General features: G+C 31.7%; 1 protein-coding gene across 4 annotated transcripts in view; it reads left to right on the top strand.

Moving 5' to 3' along the window:
• nahoda (DOMON-like domain-containing protein nahoda) overlaps positions 1–21675 on the top strand; it is a 382855-nt gene that overhangs the window by 336644 nt on the left and 24536 nt on the right. For 3 of the 4 annotated variants that reach the window (XM_081742552.1, XM_081742554.1, XM_081742553.1), the window contains exons 9-16: positions 601–679; positions 2750–2790; positions 7392–7745; positions 10410–10445; positions 13081–13210; positions 14606–14715; positions 17973–18176; positions 20178–20395. In XM_081742552.1, coding sequence (XP_081598678.1) covers positions 601–679; positions 2750–2790; positions 7392–7745; positions 10410–10445; positions 13081–13210; positions 14606–14715; positions 17973–18176; positions 20178–20395 — 1172 coding nt within the window. The remainder of the gene's footprint in view (positions 1–600; positions 680–2749; positions 2791–7391; positions 7746–10409; positions 10446–13080; positions 13211–14605; positions 14716–17972; positions 18177–20177; positions 20396–21675) is intronic. The other variant, XM_081742555.1, reaches the window with a different exon arrangement.

Below are 21675 nucleotides of genomic sequence, written 5' to 3'. Positions count from 1 at the left end.
TAACCCAGAAAAAGTGTGTTCATCAAGATTTTACAAACACTTACACTTTTAAGAACATTTTTCGTCTTTTGGTTTAAACCAGCCAACCCTGCGTGAGGAAATCGTCAGAAATTAAAATTCTCATATACTGTATTTTAATTGCTTATACATTGCTCTTGTGAGAAAAGATTACATATTTCTTCCATACATCTTACAAATTTCTGTGGACCTAAAGTAGGATAGCACCAAAATATAGATGTGATATGTAGTTTCTTTAATATGTTTAGACAAACCTGGGTAATATCATTATAATTGTTTTACCATCGTTAGCATGTTCTTTGCGGTCATGATTTCTTTAGCCTTTAACTTAATCTTTCTGAGTAAAAGAGTCGCTAACTCACGAAAATTTGAAATTTTAACATTTGCATAGAAAAGAATAGAATTGTAATTCAATGTAATAACAAATTAGTTACGCGCACTCTCTTGCGTAATCATTATCAAAATTGGTATTTTCTTTTCTTACTTATGGAAACATATTTATATGTATAATAGTATTGTGGTAAATGGTACTAGATTCAAAATTGTAATTTCTAATACAACGGTACCTTGCTTTACAATCAGAAGGAGAAGCTGAACCTGAACCAGAGACTGTTGCTGAACCAGAAGGAAGAAGTTCGGATTCAAGTAGGACTCATCACAAGTAGGTTTTAAGCTTCAAATCTTTTCTTTTCTTTTCTTTTTTTCCTTTTAAATTCCCAAAGTGAGCAGTGTAGCAAAATTGTTTATAAAGTTATTGTAAATTAAACTGTGTTTTAAATAAATGTTCAAACTCAACTCTGTATCTTTTGCGATCTTTTTTATATCAATGCATAATGGATTAACGTTGTACATTCATTCGCACTTATTTTTCTTAAAAAACAACTTGATTCATTACATAATCATTGTAAATTATGTTAACTTGTGAACATTTTTGGAAAACAGGATCATCTGAACCATCTTGTAACTTATTTCCGTTATCTATTTCCTCTTTTTGTAACTTTTGTTATTGTAGAATTTTCATGAAAGTTGTTTCTCCTTTTTTTTTTGTAAAGGGAGTAATTGAAAGTAACGGGAATAAGTTATAGGGTACTTCGGATGATTCTGTTTTTCAAAACTTTTCACAGGGTAACAGTGTCTACAAATGGATATGTAATGAATAAAGCTTTTAAAGAAGAACAGGTATTGCTGAAGATTACAGAGATATCCGATATTATACACAGACACGAAAAAGATTGCAAGAAATAGAAAAGTGAGGTTGATCATTTGTTTGTGTGTTACGGATTTCATTGCATCCATTAGTAAATAAATTATGTTTCCCTTAAATTTGTCAAAGACAAATATTTATTATATAGAAAATGAAATAAAAGGAATTAAAAATAATGACACAGATAAAATAAAACGAGAACTGTGTTGATTAAGCTTGTTTTGCTAATTAAATGAATCAGGTTTGCGCAACAAAACAAACTTTTGTAATTAAATGCCAACATAAGCATATACTAATTGAAACAATGAACTTCCGATGTTGCCATGGATATAAAATTACATAGCTGAAAATACCAAACATTATCACAAAACACTACTATAACAAAAGGTGCGTATAAACTTTCGCTAAATACTTTGTCAGACAAAGAAGTTTAAAAAAAGTAGGGTTAAAATATACACGAAAGAAAGAGCAATAACTCAAAAACATTTGGTTCGACGCCATTTTTACCACCAGGGTCACATGACAATGGTAGCAGATTTATTCTCAACCTTCATTCAAGTAACATTATCATGTGACTGGGTCGACATGGTGCTGAGCTGAATGCTTCTTAAGTTAATTCCTTTTCTTTAATATTGTATTTCTTGTATTCATACTTCTTTCTGTTCTCCTTTGATGAAATGTTTGCCAAAAAATTAGGATTATGTTCTCTTTCTTTCTGTTCTTGTTATCATGAATAAGGATAGTAACACTTGGCAGGTTGGTCACCTGCTTAACTTTACTGTACATGCATGTGAACTGTGGAGATATGTGGATAAATTATTCCTAAATCGTTTATATAGGTTGGTTCCAAATAAAATATCCTATTCGGACCAAATGACCAATTTGCGGACTACAGGAATATTGTTTGCATGATTTCACAGATATACAGCAAAATTTAACAGTAAGCTAGTTTATTTTGATATCCATACTTGTTGACGAAACCCATTGCTTATAAAACACCGGAAAATAAATAAATAAATACATACTCGACGTGTGATTCAAACATTGAAATTCATGTTAAACGTACAGTTAAATTAAAAATTATAAATTAGCGATTAATAAATTCGAAATGAATATAATGATAAACAGGCACGTATTCTTGCTAATCCACGCTATAGAATACATATTCTAAATTAAACCTTGGGATACAAGGTTAGCAGTTAATTTTAACTAAGGTACAAATTCTTTTATGTTCTAATTTTTTGAAACTTGACAGTTCATCCCAAATGTGTAATATTTAAAATTACAAATCATTAGTTAATAAATTGGACTGACTTGCTTAATTACTATTTTTGTAATTTGTAAATTTGATATTCTTTCGATAGTAATTTTTCCCATTAATGTCCTCTGAATTAATTGAATTTAACTTTTTTGGTCTTGCAGAAAATTATGCTCAAGTTAGTCCATCTGTTGCGAAGTTATTGCTAATTGCTTTCATGTTACTTATCATTATCGCCTACATCTATCACTCTTTCTTTTAATTTGTAGGTTACGCAAATTTGGATCGTCTCCGCAGCCGGAACCAGAAGGTAGGGTAGCGCATATGTGCTAAATTTTGCAACGAAGTACAAATAACAGATGTACATAGTGTAATTTTTCTATTCATATATTTATGTACAGAGTGAGACATACTTTGAAATGTTAGCAAAAGTCTTAAATTAGTTTATAGAGCATGGTTAGACATTTACAGTTATCATTATTATTTTCAAGAAAAGTACATGGTATTGCGTCTTTTGTTTCAATAATAGTTCTCTTTGCATGTTAGAGCATATGTTTCTTAAAAATTCCATGCATTTTAATAAATATAATACCAAAGAATATGGTAGAATAGTTGTCTTGCGTTAGCATGCCAAATCATTTAACCATGCATTTTGTTTAAGGAGGAAACGCTAGAAATAGTGATATTTTGAAACTAATATTAGCTAATTCTTCAGTGAAAGTTATTTGTATTCATTTAGAATAAAGCGAAGTCTACAGGACTTGGAAACTGTTTGTTTACAGTTCCAAATATGTAGTTAAGAGTGTGTCTAACGTTTTTATGAGTTCTTAAAGGAAGTAAATCTATTTACACAAAATCTCTGCAAATAAAGACAATTGTTTATATTATTTCAGTTTATGAACCATCATAAAGTACGTGTTTTTACGCAGTTTGTAAAATTCAGTAAAGTCATTGTTCTCCACATATCCTGTATGTGCTTAGTCATAGTAAATCTATCCTTTTAAGGAAATTAATATAAATTCTGATAGTTATGAATCAGTATCGAAACGTCATGGTTGCTCTTTGATCCGATATTGTTACTGCCCATCTCCATACATTAGAATGTGACATCTTGAATTGCGATTGATCCACAAGTAATCTAGATCCATGCATATATTTCAATAAAATATGCGATGTTTCTAACCACAATGCCTAGCAGAAATCATTGATCATATGAGCGTCGCTTACCTCTATGCATCTCCAAATTTAGTAGTTCTAATTCAATAACGGTGGATCGGCGCTCCTGTTTCAAAAATTGTCAAGTCTAAAAATTAGGTTAAAAAAATGAAATAATCATTAAACATTATAAATTGGGCGACATGATTTTCACGCCCCACTCTGGAGGTGAGTCAATTTCCCTCCATGCACCTATTTTCCCAATTTTTCTATTTTCTGGAAGATTTATTATCAAGAACTTTATTTAATGTATAAGACTATATCTATTTTTTGATAGTAATTATAAAAGATTTTAAAAATTTTCATTATCATTATTATGTTTGTTTTTTGTTTCTAATAATGAACATTAGTTACAAGACTGATTTATTTTTGTTTTAAAATACTTCATTCCTTAAATTATCCACAAAAAAGTGCATCATGGGTCACTACCAAGGGTAAAAGTATTGGTGGACGCCGTCCCCCACTTCGAAGAAATTTGTACGGCGTCTCCCCAGTTCCTAAAACATTACAATGGGCAAAGATTGGCAGGGGGAACGGCATGAAGTCATGCCGCTACCTACCGTCCCCCCACCTTTTCAGATCCACTTTTACCCCTGAACACCCATGCATCCACTTGTATGATTTTCCAAGTGGGCCTAATTGAGGGTAAACCACTAGAGTGCAATCTCTCGTCCCACGAACACTTGTTATTCATCTAGAATTCTGTGATATTCTAGGTAATGAAAATATGGCATTTCAGAGCACTGTTTGGTCTCAATTATATTGAACTCTTTGCTGAGTTTTTAAGCTTTCTTTCCTGACTTGTAGTTCATTTCATTCCATAGAGAAATAATTCGCATAGAGAAGTAATTCCCAACATGTCGAATTATATCACTTAAAATAACACAAATAGTAACTCCTCTTTGCAAAGATTTTGTGTGAATAAAATGTGTGCATTTATTAAGTGTGCTTGTAAAGCATAGACAGAAAAAAAGAAATAAGATTTTAAGCAAAAACGTTCCTCCATTTTCTTTTTCTTACCAAAAGAGGACGTAGGAAACAAAATATTTTAATAGAAAACGATAAATAAAATTTCATACTAGAATTATCTTATAGTAAATGAGCTTAAGCTCTGCTAGCCTAATGTTGAGGGCTAGTACTCGATACAAAAATAGTTTTTTTTTTTCCTCCTATAGAGTTAATTAAGAAAAAGCTATGATGTAATCTTAGTCTTATGTGGAAGAAGAGTCAAAAGAACTATAGAAAAGTTGTTAAGATTTTTTTTTTCTTTCCTAGTATTGAATATAAGGAAATGATGTAGAGACGTATGTTTTAAATGTACAGTTTTTGACTGAAAAATATATTCTTATAATTAAGAACTTTTTGAAAAGAAAAATTGATTAATATTTTAATGCTATTTATTTACAATGCATGGAGAAATATTGCACACTGTCTGTTTAGTTAATATGTTGTATCTTCTTGTTAATTTTTAATTATAGTAAAAGCTTTTCTATATTCCCACAGTTCCTACTTTATGTGCTCTATTTATTAGCAAATATGTATATTGTGCATACACATAATTCTTTTGTAATTGTTAGAGCAAAGGAAAAAAGCAATACTTTTCAATTATTTAGTTCATTGTAAGATTTTGAATGTACAAACACATTATGATACACCAAAAGTGCAAAATTATTTTTCTCAACTAAGACAAGTGTGCACTTATCAATATCATCACATTGTCTTTATTACTCCACTAAAGTCTACTTTATGATGTAAATTACAGTTGCGTTTTCTTAAACAATTTTAAACAAAATTACTATTAACGAGGATTAACTTATATAAAAGAGTAAATATTGTTAGCTATGTAATGCGTTAAGAGGTAGTAATTTTCTACCATACTTCGCAAATCCCACTGTTTGGTAATTCACACAGTCCTATTCTTTGGACCTCTTCTTGAACCGCTTATTAAGAGGCCCCATCACGGCGAATTTAAAATACCGCTAATTTTACAGTACTTATGTGATATCTTCAATTACATAAAATATAATCGAAAGGTGGAACAAAAGCTTACTAGACAATATTATTTTACATGAGATACCGTTATCACGACTCATTTATCTGCTTTCGATTTCCAGCTATTTAGAAAATCGGCATCTATTTTCGCGTTTCTAAATGGCTGAAAACGGAAATCTACCAGGTGACTCGTGATAACGGTATCTCATGCAAAATAATATTGTTTAGCGAACTCTTGTTTCACATTTCGATTATCTTTTTTATCTATTTGAAGATATCACATAATTACTGTAAAATTAGCGGTATTTTTATTTCGCATTGATTAGGCCTCTTAGTTCATATTTTTCTTCTTGTTTTCGGTGTAAAGGTTAACTTAAGCACTTAAGATCGGAATTTTGGAAAGCAGTATACTTTTTTTTTCTTCTTATCTATTCTGAGAATTGGAAAATGGTTCTCTGTACAGTTTTCCAATTCTCAGAAGAGATAAAAAAAGCCATACTACTCTACTTAATTTTGATCTTAAGTGCTGAAGTTAACCTTTTCATGGAACACAAGAAGAAAAACATGAATTCAGAAGAGGTTCAAAAAAGTGATCAGAAGAATGACTTCATGAACCAGCAAAAAAATGGTGTTTGCGGAAGAAAGGTAATATCCCTTGACGCACAAGACAAGAAGCGATATTTTTCTTTTTACTGTGTGAATACATTGATGAATTATGAGAAATAACATATTATTAAAATAATCACGTTTCCAGTACTGTGATTAGCTATGCTTTTAATTTTAAAGTATTAAGTTTAATGCTGATACTTAGTAAGTAAAAGAAACCGCCTAAAAGTATTAAAATAATTTGGTCTTGTATCTCAAAACTAAAAATAGAAAGTTATCTTATAAATATTACATGCAATACATTAAAGCAATTTATCTAAGATTTTTTTAAAAAAATGTTTTTTGAAATTCAATTCTTTCTACAATAAATTGTAATATTTAACTCTTCATTAATTATTAACAGTGTAGTGAAATTAATTTTGATATGTAACAAAACTTTTTAACTTTTTATACTAAAAATTCAAATATGGATCCAAATACAAAACAAATAAATAAGTTTTCGCACGAGGTAAATTCTTTTCAACCAAATACTGAAATGGCAATTCTGGCAATCAATTTTAAATACAACTTTTAAAATAATAAATTATATGCAAAATTTAGGAATGAGGTATATAAATCCTTAAATTATTTGGTAATTAAGTTAAAAATATAATTTTGTCGTAATTCAATTTTGTTGAAAATGTTTTAATTAATTGGAATGTAAATAACTTTTATAATTTTTTTGGTTTAAGGGGTAAAATATGAATGCTATTTTTTATACTTCTGTTAACTCAGTCATGTAAACTGCATGATAAAATAAGGTAATTGGTATGTTTTTTTAAAATTATATTGTTTAATTAACTACTGAATAAACACATAGTAAGCTGAGATAAAACTGCAGTAGTCTTGTTTTCACGCATTAGAGATTGTTTTAAGTTAACGAACTGTAATTTAGATGCTTTGGGATGGTAAAAATATTCTCTTGTACTATTTTTAATTTAGTGTTTATTTACTTCCTTGTACAGTGTAGTTTGTTTTTATGCAATTTTTATTTTCTTAAAATTTAGGGATTTTGGTGCTTGGCATTCTTTGTTTCTGTCATATTTTTATCTTCAATAGGGGAACCTTCAGGGGAGCCACAGTCTGAACCTAGTTCGAACCCAGAACCAAGTTCCGAACCTGAACCGAATTCAGAACCTGAACCTAACAGTGAACCTGAACCAAAATCAGAACCTGAACCGAGCAGCGAACCTGAACCAAACTCAGAACCCGAACCTAACTCCGAGCCAGAACCGAATTCAGAACCCGAACCTAGCTCCGAGCCAGAACCAAAATCTGAACCTGAACCTAGTTCCGAGCCAGAACCGAATTCGGAACCTGAACCTAGTTCCGAACCGGAACCAAATTCTGAACCTGAACCGAAATCCGAACCAGAATCTGAGCCTGAGTCAGTTCCGGAAGGAGAACCAGAAGGTATAGTTATATAACAACAAGCATGTTCTATCGTAAGTCGTATAGATATTGACGAAGTGCTCGTTGGTACAGGCGTCCAAGGAAAGAAAAAATAGTATTAGTCTTATTCGCTACAATAACTAGCATGTAGCCTAAATAGTTAGCAAGGTGAACGGTATGATACAAATACATCGGTATGTTGCTACCATAAAATTTTGTAAATCCAAAGTTTGTATAATACACATTACGCTTGAATGTTAAGTATGTATGATACACCGTACTTTCATGTATTAATTTAAGTAGTTTTCTATAGTAAAAATATTGTCATGTTTTATCCGTATCAGATTTGTATAGATGTCTAGCACAATACTTTCAGACTCCCCAGTTTGTAGCATCTTTGAATAATGTGAGAATGGTATAGGTATTTTGAAACAATGGTTTCATTATAGTAATATATACATGTCTAGGCGACCAGATTATGTAAATTAAAAACATAGGATGGGTTAATATAGCGTTCAAATCATTCAGTAGTTTTTTTTTTTATTACAAAATTAAAAGAAATCTTTTAGTTTAACGTCCTACGATTATGCCCTTTAGGCTAAAGAAGGATTATCAAGTAAATGATTAATGAAAAATGGGTAGAAGGAGAATGTGGAAGGAAACGGGAGTATCACGAAAAAACACGGACACGTTGTTTTCTACCCACAAACTTATTTAGTGGGGATCGAATTAAGGATCTCTTGCACCTGAAGTAAGTACTCTAGCTTTTATTACTTTGTGACAAATTTGTAAATTATGAATCTGATGAATCCGATGACCCCTTAAATTTTAGTATGTTATTTATTATTTATATTTCAGACTTATTATTTTCTTTAGTGGTCTTCGGGTAGACAGGGACTCCACTTGACCCCTTCGTGGATAAAAATATTAGCAATCACCTCCGAGAAAAACTTTCCTCCCCCGCAGTGAAAATTCTCTTTTTCTCTCGCTTGGTAACGATCTCTTTAGAGAGTGGGGGAATTTGAACAATGGACCAGCATTAATGGGTCATGCAACGCTTTTTTCTTTTTGTTTGCTATGTTATCCAAGTTTTTAAACTTCTAAAGGTTAGCTGCGATGTGATCGTAATGTGTAGGATACCTTTGTATACCCCTATATGATAGCGTTGATTGAATATATTTGAAACGGCAGTAAATTATTGTTATACTGGTTTTTATTATGTTTGAATGCATTATTACAAATGCAAATAGATAATTATCGTTAATGAATAACAAGTCAGTGCATCCCTTAATGATGTGGTTGGGACAAGGGAACATATCTTTAGAAATCGGGACCTCTGGTCACACATTATGCATCACCTAGTTTTTAGTTCAAAATTCTATAGTAAAAATATCGTATTTAGTTTTTATTTATAGTGTATTCCGCTACATATTCAATAAATAGTGTAAACACCCTATGTAGCAAAAGTAAACATTTAATAGGTTTGTCGTAGTATGGTTGAAGTATTAAAATTTTATTCACAGGAGATCATAATTTATAGATCCAAAACGCATGCGTTACTATAGGATTTGAAAGATGTTTTTCGTACCTATATATGGAATCATTACTGTATATTCATAGTAACAAGACACTTTACTTTATAATGTGTTCATGTTGTTGAATTGTTAATACACATTTTTTTTTTTCTATGCCAATAAGCTCTGGCACAGCGATGACAATAGACTAAAAGGATTGAGTCGTCTAGTTCCAATACAGCTCTTGTCCATTTATATCAAATTCCAGAAAACCGAGAAAAACTATAGGATTGATACGTTTTGTAGAACTGGAAATATTTGACAATGTTCAGGTTTTTCACGTGAACACACTGAAATATTCCCAGTTCTACAAAATATGCAGATCGTACATTTTTTTTCTAAGTTTTCTGGGATTTGCTGTAAATGAACAAAGAGCCGTTTTTGAACTGGACGATTCAATTGTTCTCTGACAGAAATATGATTGTGTGAAACAACAGTATTATCACCCTGATTTTCTATATGTTTGTTGTACGTATTGCAATTACAATTAAAAGTTTACTTTTACGATACGAAGAGCATTTCCGTGTAACTCTTCAACTGGATACATTCGTTACGCGTAGGAACATAGAATTCTTGGTGTTCTTCCGACATTATGAGGCGGTTGAGAAGTTAATGTGAATTAAGAAGAAACGAACTCTAATAAAAGAATAGTAGTAAGATCAGGACAAACATATGAACACTATTCAGTCAGAACTTTGAGTTTCATTGGATATAAATGATTAGCTGATTTGAGAAACGTCGTAAGTCAATAATGTCGTAAGCCAATGATTTGTGACGTTTCTCGACTCATGGACATTTGTTGCAGCTTAATATTGCACGAACTATTAGCGTGACTTCTGACATATCATAACCCAACGGTGAAGCTATCCTTCAAGAATGAAAACTGCATGTAAACTCATTTTCGACATATGGCTGACTTATGATGTTTTTCAAATCAGCGATTCAAATATAACAGTTCAATAGAAATTACTTTTAAATGTAAATTTCTTATTTTCAAATTCAAAATTTAAAGAATAGTAAAAGTTACTTGTTACAGAAGGGAAAATTGAAACAAAATATTTTCAAGTCGTGAAATATGCATCATCATTTTAATATTGTTTCATGTTTACAGGCTCTGCGGAACCAGAAGGTAAACCAGAATCAAAGAGTAAGTACTTTTGTGATATTTATTTACTTATTTATAACTCTGTAATCTTCTTTACAGGTTTGGAACTTTTCTTAATTGACAACTTAATATTTAAATCTTCCGTTATTACAGCAAACGTTGTATGATCGGCCAGGGAAATAAATAACTTTCTCACAAATCCCAGAAAAGGAAGGAGAAGTGGGACTGTAAAGGCAACTTTGTTTTTTAAATGACGGATCATGTTATAAACAAGGAACAACTAAACTGAAAAGATCAATATAGCTTTTTTTTTTTATATATATATATAAGACAAAATCGTAACTTCAAAGCTTGACTTACGCATATTTTAAGGCTATTAATGAAATACTTATTTGTGTACCAGAAGTCAGAAATAAAGGTACAAGATTTGACGTCTGAGAAAAGGTACATTTATGCTAATGGTAGAAAACTGAAACATACATTATTTTTCTACATAATCTCCCTGCACTTCAACGCACTTTTCCCAACGTTTCGCGAGTTTCTTGATTCCTTCGAAAAAAAAAAAAAGTTTTCGGTTGCAAATCTTCTTCCCCTGAGCGCTTTCTTCAAGGTAATACACTGAACCATGAGTGATATGTAAAGTATTGGCGATTTCGTCCACTGTCAGTCATCTGTTTTCCGTTACCATACCGTCAACGACTTTCAGATTGTCCTCAATCGTTGACGTCGATGACCTGCCCGATATTTCCTCGTCACATAACGAAGTTCTTCTCTGTTTGAAACGCTCTATCCATTCGTAAATCTTGCTTCACGCTAAACAGCTATCACCATACTGTGCTTGCATTCGACGAATAATTTTCTCTTTGGTGCAGATCTCCAATGGAGCTGCCATGTTTAACGGTCTGCTCCACTCCCAACAACTAACGCGGAATAAGAGTGATTCGTTGCAAGAAGTGTTGCAGACAACACTAATTCAGCGCTGGATATTAGCAGTGTTACCAAACCGTAGTGCGAGAATTTGCAAGTCCTTTTACTTTTTGACTTTTCCTCGTAATAAGTACAGTCATTAGAATTGTATTTGAAAAAATTGTCAAAAGCAAAATCCTCAATCCTAAATAAAAATTCTAATTGTAAAAAGGAAATATGTCAGTCTGTGTCACAAAAGTTCCCAATAATAAACAGTTTAGCTAGTAGGTGTCACTACTTGTGCTGTCGTTGTCTGCCTAACGCAAATAGATGTCGCTAGCATACAGACAATTTGCCGATTTGAAACTATTTTGACGACTTAATTGTAACTTAAAAACTTTATTATTTCAATTTAATTATTTTGAAACAGGACAAGGGACGTCAACCATATTCAGATTTGAGCACTAATATTTATATATGTGTCTACATTAATATATTATGATGATTTAATTGCACGTTAAACTATATTGTTTCAATTTAACTATTTTAAAATGTATAATAATGATACTGGGTATGAATGTAATTTGTTGTTTATTATTCGGAAAAGGCCCCTTATCATATAGTAGCTCAAGTGGTAGAGCGTTGGCTTCGCATTCGGGAGGTCGTGGGTTCGATTCCCGCTGCCGACCATCCTGACTGGGGTTTTCCAGGGTTTCCCTCAGTCCTACCAGGCGAATGCCGGGATGGTACCTACTAAACAGGCCCTGGCCGATGCCTTCCCAAATCCTTTCCATTGTTATTGTTGTTGTTAGATATCCAGTGTAAAATGGCCTCTGAGCTGTATCTGGTGGTTGTTAAATAAATAAATAAATAAATAATATTTAAATTTGAACATTAATATTTGTGTAACCGCATGTTGGTTGATAGACAATTAAACAGAAATAAAAATAAAAAAATGTAAATAATTCGAGTACGTTTTTATTTATGTATGATTTTAACTTATAGTGTACAGCGTACCGAGAGTTTCGGCGCAACAACTTGTAAACAAAATTAAGAAAAAACTTACTTCCAAGAGTATTGTTTGTGATTTTTGTTTTAGAACAAATGAGTTACGTCATATTGTTGAGTTATCAATGAAACATGAACAAAATCACACGAGTTGTCTCTGAGAAAATCGTCGGACAAGAACATACTCCAAGAACAGACTACCGCTGAATTGTAAATTTTTCCCAAAGAAATTACTTATACCATAATATACAGAACTATTAATGAAATATTGATGTATGAAATATAAATACGAGGACGTAAAATCGTTAGAACTGTTTCTACAAAAAATATCTAGATTTACTTTCCAGTATACTACCCTTATTTTTGGAGGTAGGAAAAAAACATCCAAAACTGCCACTGGAGAATCTTATAAAAGCCTTGAGGTTAAAATTTGGTTCTGATACGATGGACAATATGGCATCTAGACGAGTGTTCATATATCTGAACCGGCAGACATTCAAAACCATTTTTTTTTCGACATGTAGGGGTCATGAAACATAAATCCGTTGAAATCTTTGGTTAGATTTTTTCACAGGTATCACATTTTCTTTTTTCTCCTATTGTTGCTTGGAAGAAAAAAAATGTAAGGTTCATATACACACAAGAACACAAAAATTCATTAAACTCAACATATGAATTATTGTGTGTTTCAATAGTATGTTTATTATTTTGCTTGAATGCAACTTCATATTCATTTAAGTTATTATTTTTCTTACTTTACAAGGTGCCTCAGCTTCAAACGCTTACCCGTATGCTCCACGTCATGATTTTAATCCAATGGATTGCACAGATATCGTTATTGGAATGGCTAACGGAACTGCCAGCCGAATCTGGGACTACTACACACGCGACAGGTAAGAAGTTAAAAATAAAATAAAATAAAATAAAAAAGAAAGAAAGAAAGGAAAACTAAATATTACATGAATACAATCAGTTGAGGATATGTATGAAATTTGATTTATAAATCCTCTCTAATAACTTTATTCATCACTAGCAAGATTGGTTTAATTTGCTTAAACAAGCAAACAAATAAAGAAATCTTATTGTACTTCATTTCACCAACTAAAGGTTTAAAAATTCACAACACTAGATTCACCAATGTTTGTTTACTCTACTTAGATATTTCTTTAGTTACTAATTGGTTGAAATTTTAAAGATTTGTTAAGCTAGATGCATTTCAACTATTTGATCCCTGACAAATATTGATAAAAATGTCAATTTTTACAATAAAACCTAAGCCAGTGCCAGATATACGTATAAGGTAAACAGACTATAGCTTAGGGCCCCACTCTCTTGGGGGCGCTAAAAATTTCACAGAAAAAAGTTTATGCACATTTCCAAACTATAGGGTAAAAAACAAGTTATAAAACTTAGATACGTGAACGTCTTGCGTTGTGTAGGCTCCTTTATTGTAAGTAATATGGCCAATCTGGTTGCCTGCTTCCAAAACTATCAATTGTTTGCTCATTTCTGCATATAGGGTGCCTACGTTCTTCATGGACTGGTTGCATGAAAACATGTAGCATGCAGCAGTTACCCACTGGCGTGCAGACAATGTGTCATTGGCAAAGGATGGCTGGAAATATAAAGAGCCTATTACCTTCAATAGCTTAGAGCCTCATCAAATCTAAATTCGGCTCTAAATCTAAACAGTTATATGATATGTTAATTTTAAATGATTGTTCAGAGAAAGATTGTTAATGGGTTTTACTGGATTAGAACGTTTAGTTGTTTATTATCCTTATTTATTTACGTTTGAAATATTCCTCGTGTAAGCATAAAGATAGTCAATTTCACAAGGTTTAGACAAATAAATGAATTAGTACGGAAATAAAGTGTAAAACAGGTTTATATATGTACAAATATTTAAAAGCACACACAAGATAAAAACTTTATCTTCAAGGAATGTACTGATTATGTGGGCAGAATATTTTACGATTCTGGATCCCACTTTATCAATTATTCATTTTTCTTACAATTCTAAAACTTCCTCAACTGTTACGGGAGTCATAACATACATTTTGATTGAAGAAATATATATGTAGTGTACGATTCGTTCTATTAGAGAGGGATAGAGTAGCAAGTGAGTAAGCTTGCGATTTTTGCTAGACTTTTGATTTACAGTTAACAATAATGGGTTTATGAACAATAAACTAAATAAAAAGTATAATGTTCTTACTTATTTTTGTTGCAATTAAACTGTTATATGTGATATTCTATTATAATATCTAAATTTATCTTGTTTACAGGTCGACTCCACGATTTGATACATTCTGGGGAGGTAACAATGATCTAACAGCAGCATTAGGATTTGAAAAAGATGGTGTTACGACGATTCTGTTTAGGAAAAAGATTAAAGGTACGTATAATGCGTAAGTGGAATTTCGTAGAGAATAGAAGTAATTATTTTTTAAAAAATGTAAAATATTCTGAGTTCGTATTCCAAAAGAACGTAAGTTTTTGATAATTACCAACTAAAAATGTAATAACAAAACTGTTCTTTAGAGGTGGTTTGTTTCAATTATTTATTTCTTCATTGAATTTTCTGGAGGGTTCGCACGGATAAGTTCTTATTATTATAGGCTTTCGAGCGGGAGAATCAGAATTCACTGCTGAATTCTTTACATGTTTGAACTCACGTTAAACTGGAGATTCGCATCTAAGTATCAGTGCTAATAGGTGACGTTAAAATACAAATAAACCAACTTCACTAAATTTCCTTACATTAGTTCAAATGTATGAATTCATTTAGTGTATATTGTTTATTAGTATCACGCAAATAGGAGTTGTAAGATTGTAAATATGTCCGTTATTCCACACGTTAACTATTGAACTACCGAATTTTTGAATTCTGTTCTTTGCAATAGATAACTAGAGCAGTTATCACGGCCGAGTTCGTTAATGCAGTCAATCTGTCAAGATCTTCAGGGTAACGACGACTTTAACTAGACTATTAAAACAAAGATGTATAATTCTAGAATGCTGGAAGTTGCACATTTCGCCATTAGATAGCAGCACACTTCAGCGTTTGGCATTTACCAGACAAGATTGAGACTTCCAGAAATAGAAATAAATCTACTTTTAAGAGTGATTCTCTTTATAGTTTCTAGCAGAGTATTATTTTAACTCATAAGATTTCTTCCAGTATACTAGATGGCTTCAAGAAACTTCACATTCGAGAGTTTAGTATATTTTACATAAGCTTTATAATTTATACACTAAACGTTATAAAATTCTAAGATATATCGGTAAAACCTTAGTTCTGGTTTTTATTATTTACACACTAGACTTAGTAAAATATGAAGAAAGTTTAGAAAACTTTATTTCGCTTCATAATTCATTGTTCATAAGTTGTATGCCTTAAATAAAGAAAGAACATTTTTATTTTCAAATTGACATTTTTCTCGTACTATGTTCTTGGTACAATGGATTATAGATCTTTTCTCAAAGAGTCAAAGCATCTAGCTTTTACAAGAAGAATACATACTTCGAAGTGTGAAGTTTCTAGATTCCATTAATTGGTAGAGAGGATTCCAGTAGAATATCAAGACCAACCCAACAACTTTTGCGAATTGATAAATTTAACTACCATACTCTTCGTTAGTGAGGTGGCAGATTGAACTAAAGGCAAGCACGGAGATCAATGCAGGCATTTATGTAGTTGACAAATTTGAAACATTTTGTTTGTTTGTTTGTTTGTTTGTTATTACGACAATTACTTCTAACACTTACGACTACTATTAGTGACTGCTACTACTACTTGCTAAACGTAAACTGTACCAAACTAAATTAAAATGACACAAAACGTTAGTGATTTCAGACGCCTCCTTTATTCATATTTTTGGAGATCCTCACAGCTGAAGAAGTCCTATTTTCCAGAACCGTTTTGTGGAAATCTTCATCTGAACACAAAATTTGAGCCACCTTAAGTTCTGTTGACATTCTGTTTTTATCATCGGATCATAAAGCTTTCATTACACTAAACACTCGTTTGACATGTGAATTGCTGGTTGGTATAGTGAGAATGTAACTCGGCAATATTTTGATCAATTTTACTGTATCTGCTTTTTTGAAAAACTCTTTCTGAGGTTTACAACAATTAATATCTTTCCATCAAATGTTGATATCGATTTCAAAAAACAGAATTTATTTTACACTTAATTTCCATCGAAACTAACTTCAAGTTTCTTCCATTGTTGGTACCGCGCAATAATAAGGCGCAACAATGGAAACAATTTAAACCTAGCTTTTTAAATCCGTATAAATAACTAACAACTATTAAGTACAACATATATTATGGCATACATAATGAATTATAGGTAGTTTTATATTTAAACTGTAGAATTAGTTTGTTAGCTCGTAGACTCGTAGAATGTATTTCAAGCCTGGGCAGTCCGAGCGGCACCAGGAGATCTAGCAACCTTATTCTTCAGAAATTTGTCACTCACGTTATCATACAATATTTACTTAAACTCAACTTTATTTAATCTTCTGTTCCAAACAGAAGGAACCGCTGTTTCAAATGTCCTTTCTTTCTTATTTCTTGTAGCTTTCACTATACTCTTCAGTTGTGTGTACGAATTATTCGTTTTATCTTTCATTATTACAATTTAGCGATGGTATGGTATTGAAGTTGCCACTTAATGTCATGGCATGGAATTAAAGTTTCAGTTAGCATTCCCTTAACACTATTATACGATTTGAAAGTGTTCTGAACTAGTGCTTGTGAGCCAACTTTGTAATGGACAAGTACCGTATAGATACTTGAAAGAGAGAAAAAAAAAGAAAACAGAGCGACAGCTTTTAGAGCTCTAAACCAGGGTATTTTGGAGCGAATTACATGTAAACACCTATTTGATGCCGGAAATTGCAATAATCACCGACATGATGCAAGAATAGGTTCAGAGTGTCAAAAGTTAGATTCAAGTATCAGGATCGAAAAATTCTCGTTTGGCTAGGAATTATCCAAAAGTTCATTTCTTGAGATGTAGTTTGTTTTATTTAAATGAAAAGAGTTACGATTTTTCCCCACATTATTTATTAGAGAAACATCTTTCATGCGTATTTGTCGTTATCATTATTAGCCATCATTTACTTTTTAGAAGAACACTGTCTCATAATTCGATGGACTGGACGAAATTGTCCTATAAGTGACTATTTCTTTACCTTGAATATCATGCCTTTGAACTTGCGTTTGTCGAACTAAAGTTCAAGACGTCAATGACCTAAAGCGTCTGATAGGTTAATTGATTGATTGTATTGCTTTTGATTTACGTCATTTGTCAGCAGCGAGGTATATCGGACAAGACCTACATTTGAAAATAGGATCTGAAACATTATAGTGCCTTCGATGGTCTCTCACCAGGAATAGAATCTTGGACTCGTGCATCAGTCACACGTTCTAGCCCTGGACCAGCAAGGAGGGCTGCATAAAGTTTTAAAGTACTTAAAATAATTCTTTAATGGGAAAACAGCATCAAGAAATTAATTTTGGATAATTTTAAGAAGTTGTAATTATAATTTAGGGACAACCAGTATATTTTGTCCTTCACTGTTTTTTTTTTTCATAATTTGATATGAATTTTATTAACTGTTTTTCAATATTCTTGTTTCTAGCTACGGAACCCACTGATCATACTATCGAAAATGATCTAATGCACGTCATTTGGGCGCAAGGTCAAGAACCTGGACAATACCACCATTTTCCAAAGTCGGGTATAGAAAAGGAATATGCGTCAGTACCAGATTTTTACCGACCTGATGAACTGAAATATCATGGCCACGGTTCACAACGAGGAAAGACGACACTTAACTTCTTTGGTAATTATTTTCTGCTTATTTTAAAAATAGAATCTGAAAAGTATATGATTTAAAGCCAACGCACGAACTGTTGAAGATTTGAAATCGAACATTAAACAGAAAGTAAGAATTATCACTTTGGACGAGCCCCGGAGCGTTTTCAATAACCTGTTCAGGAGTAGTGAGTTGTGTCTTAATACCAACGATTCACACTTTCAATAGTTTCTCTAGCAGTAAAAGCAGTAAGTACATGCATTTCTGTTCGGGGCTGGTTTTATGCCATAATCATATATTGATTTGCTTATTTATTTATTTATTTATTTATTTATTTATTTATTTATTTATTTATTAAATTCATGTTATTCTTACAAGAGAAATGCAAGATCTACATCTTAAATTGCGGGATAAAATATGACGGGAGGGAAAGTGTACCCAGAAGGTATTATGAAAACAACCTGTCTATGAAGGCACCGCAGAAGCAGTATTGTACACAAAATTTAGTTTTACATGTTTAATAACTTTTCATTAATTTTGTGGTTACTCTAAACACTTGTACAGTATAGGTCATTCTTATCATTTGTATGAAGAAAGTATATTGATAAAATGTTTATTGCTAAATTTGCAAAACTACAATAATTCTCTTCTTCCTCATTTATAACAAAATTAAGGTATATAAACTTCTACAATAATAATAATAATAATAATAATAATAATAATAATAATAATAATAATAATAATAATAATAATAATAATAATATGAATTTAGCTAAATATGATTAAAAATATCCACAATGGAACGCACAGTTTTACATGGCGATAACTGACATCTACCTATTAGCGAAATTTTATCTCACAGCTTGAGATACTAGGAAATTACTGACTGATGTATTAACAACTAGAATAAAGTAGAAGAAACGCAAAATATATAAAAGAAACATTACTTATATAAAATGAAGTCTTATCCTAATTATAAACATGTAAAATATATTAATTTATATAAGAAACATAATTATATAGAAATTTTATAATGCCTCTAATTGAACTTAGTATTTTGGTTTTCTGTATAATACGTGGAAGTTCCTGTAGAACTATTAAAAAGATAAGATAAGAAAATTAGCTCTCCAACTGTTTGTAAACCAATTTGTCTTTTAATAGGGTAATTTTGGAAATAAACGTTTTGAGGAACTTCGGTTCAGTAGATCTAAACCATGTCATTCAATGTGCTGTTGGGCAATAGTGCACAGCTTAATTGCAGTAACGTAGTCTTAAAAATCTAATAAAGTATGAATTCTTAGCTCAAATATAGACTAATAAACGCCAAAAGGAACGAAATGAACACAAAAAATATTGTTGATACTCAATACGAATGTTTATTTTCTACATCTAATATAGGTACAAGCCTAATCTTCACGATAATTTGTAAGCAAAATTGATAATACAAATAAAAGTAAGACAAATAAAGTCTATTTGAGGTCCCTCTCGGTCTGCATAATCTATATGGTGTATTCTTATGAACAGTAATGAGAAACATCTGTCACGTGATCTGCAAACCAAGTCTGTTCCAAGTCACAGTGGAGCAAATAATCCACATGATGAAGAAACGTAAAGTTACAAACTAAAGACTATTCCAAGTCTCAATGATAATAGATATACCTTCTCATCGGAGCCACGTAATCCATATAACTTCTCCTATGAGAAAATTGGTGTCAAGTCGTTCAACGTCTTACTACGAAGGGACACAATCTCTATCATACTCATCATATGGTTTTTGCAGTCAACTATTTCCTATGGGAAACCTTAGGCGCTTGCAGAAAAAAATAATATTTTTCGTGTTCTTAGTATGTCCCAAAGAAAGATCTTTTAGCAGCATTGTGCTTCGAGGCCCAAACTTATGAGAAACATTGTTATGATGTGTAGAAAGCTTTCTCTTGCTTTTTAATAATTTTAGGTCTGTTTTAAGGAAAAACATAATTATTTTCGAACTTGAAATTTTGAACATGTATTTTCTTCATTTATTTCCAGATGAAGATGAACAAGCAACTAATAATGCTGTTGGAACAGATGGCAGTTTTTGTGGTGGCCAATGGAAAGTACCTCGTACCTGTGATCCTGCTGAATTCAATTGCGAATATTATGCTAAGTGGGAGTATTCTGTAGCCAAGGATGAAATCAAGTTTACTATCCAGACCAGTCATACCGATAAATGGACTGGCATTGCCTTCTCTAATGACACAAGAATGGTGAGAATGGTGTTATATTGTCTTCTTGTATATTAACAGACAAATGTTATTCCATAAAAGTGAAAGTGTCTTTTTAGCTTTAGTTTAATGCTCCTTTTTCAGTTCTGAGGTTACAGTAATGATTCGGAAACAATGCTGTATTACAATATAACTGTTTTAGGAAGTGGAACCATGATATTCACAATAGCTTCGACCTTAACTGCTAGTTGAGTTAAAAACACCATATTGGCTATTTAGTCCATTGATTTATGTGCAATAATAATAATAATAATAATAATAATAATAATAATAATAATAATAATAATAATAATAATAATAATAATAATAAAAACATTCGTAATGATCAACCGGTTTGGCAAAAGAGTTTGCTGCAACATGGAATAGTCATTTATGAGTGCTGAGAATTTCCAAATGTTTATGCACTTCGTAGCATGCTGTTAGTGTACTGCTTTAGTGTGTGGGTTTTCTCGGGGTTCTCCCGTTTCCTCCCACTTTCTTCATTCCACCATTTCATTCATTATTCATCATCACTGTCTTCTTTAGCCTAACCGGCATAACCGTGGGACGTAAAACTCAAAGATGTCATGATGTACTGCTTTAGGGTAGCATATGACGATTCGTTAATATTAACTTTTTTGTGTGTGTGAAATGTATAATTCCACAAATATGCGATAGATAGCTTTTTCATTTATTACATCAATTCACAGTTACGTAATAAATCTCGAAAATTACAACTACTAGAGCGTATGAATCTGTTTGCTGCTTTTGCGTCTTTGGCATTCATTGCAGTAAGCAAGACTTATTCTTTATAAAAGAATATACCGTATTTAAAAAACCTTTATACATAACTTGTATATTTTCATACTTTTCATAATTTATATCCGAGTAGACACTGCTGCATGATATTTCGTATATAAAATAATTGTGTGTAACTAATATACATATGAATATACATGCACATAGTAATAAATATTGCAGTTTCTTACGATGTTACACTAACGCAATTTACAAATTCGACTTCCGTAAAATTCAAATTATGTAAAAGTTTGCGAAACACAATATTTACGTAATTCTAAAGAAGAAGGGTTGCTGCCAGAGAGCAGAACACAATTTCCTTATACTGTAGTTGGCAGCTCTGATCTAAAGGGATAGGTAATCTAAATATAACTACTCTTCGTTTCATATCGCCCACTTATAGTGATGCGTGTATTTGTATATGTGTATTGAAATGAAGGAAGAATGATAATTTAGTTTTATCTTTTTTCCGAATTAAAAAAAAA

Source organism: Thermobia domestica, chromosome 16, assembly GCF_964235325.1.
Source record: "Thermobia domestica chromosome 16, izTheDome1.hap1.1, whole genome shotgun sequence".
Lineage (NCBI taxonomy): Eukaryota > Metazoa > Arthropoda > Insecta > Zygentoma > Lepismatidae > Thermobia > Thermobia domestica.
The sequence above is the reverse complement of the archived record's forward strand: the minus strand, read 5'-3'. Positions and strand labels throughout refer to the sequence as shown.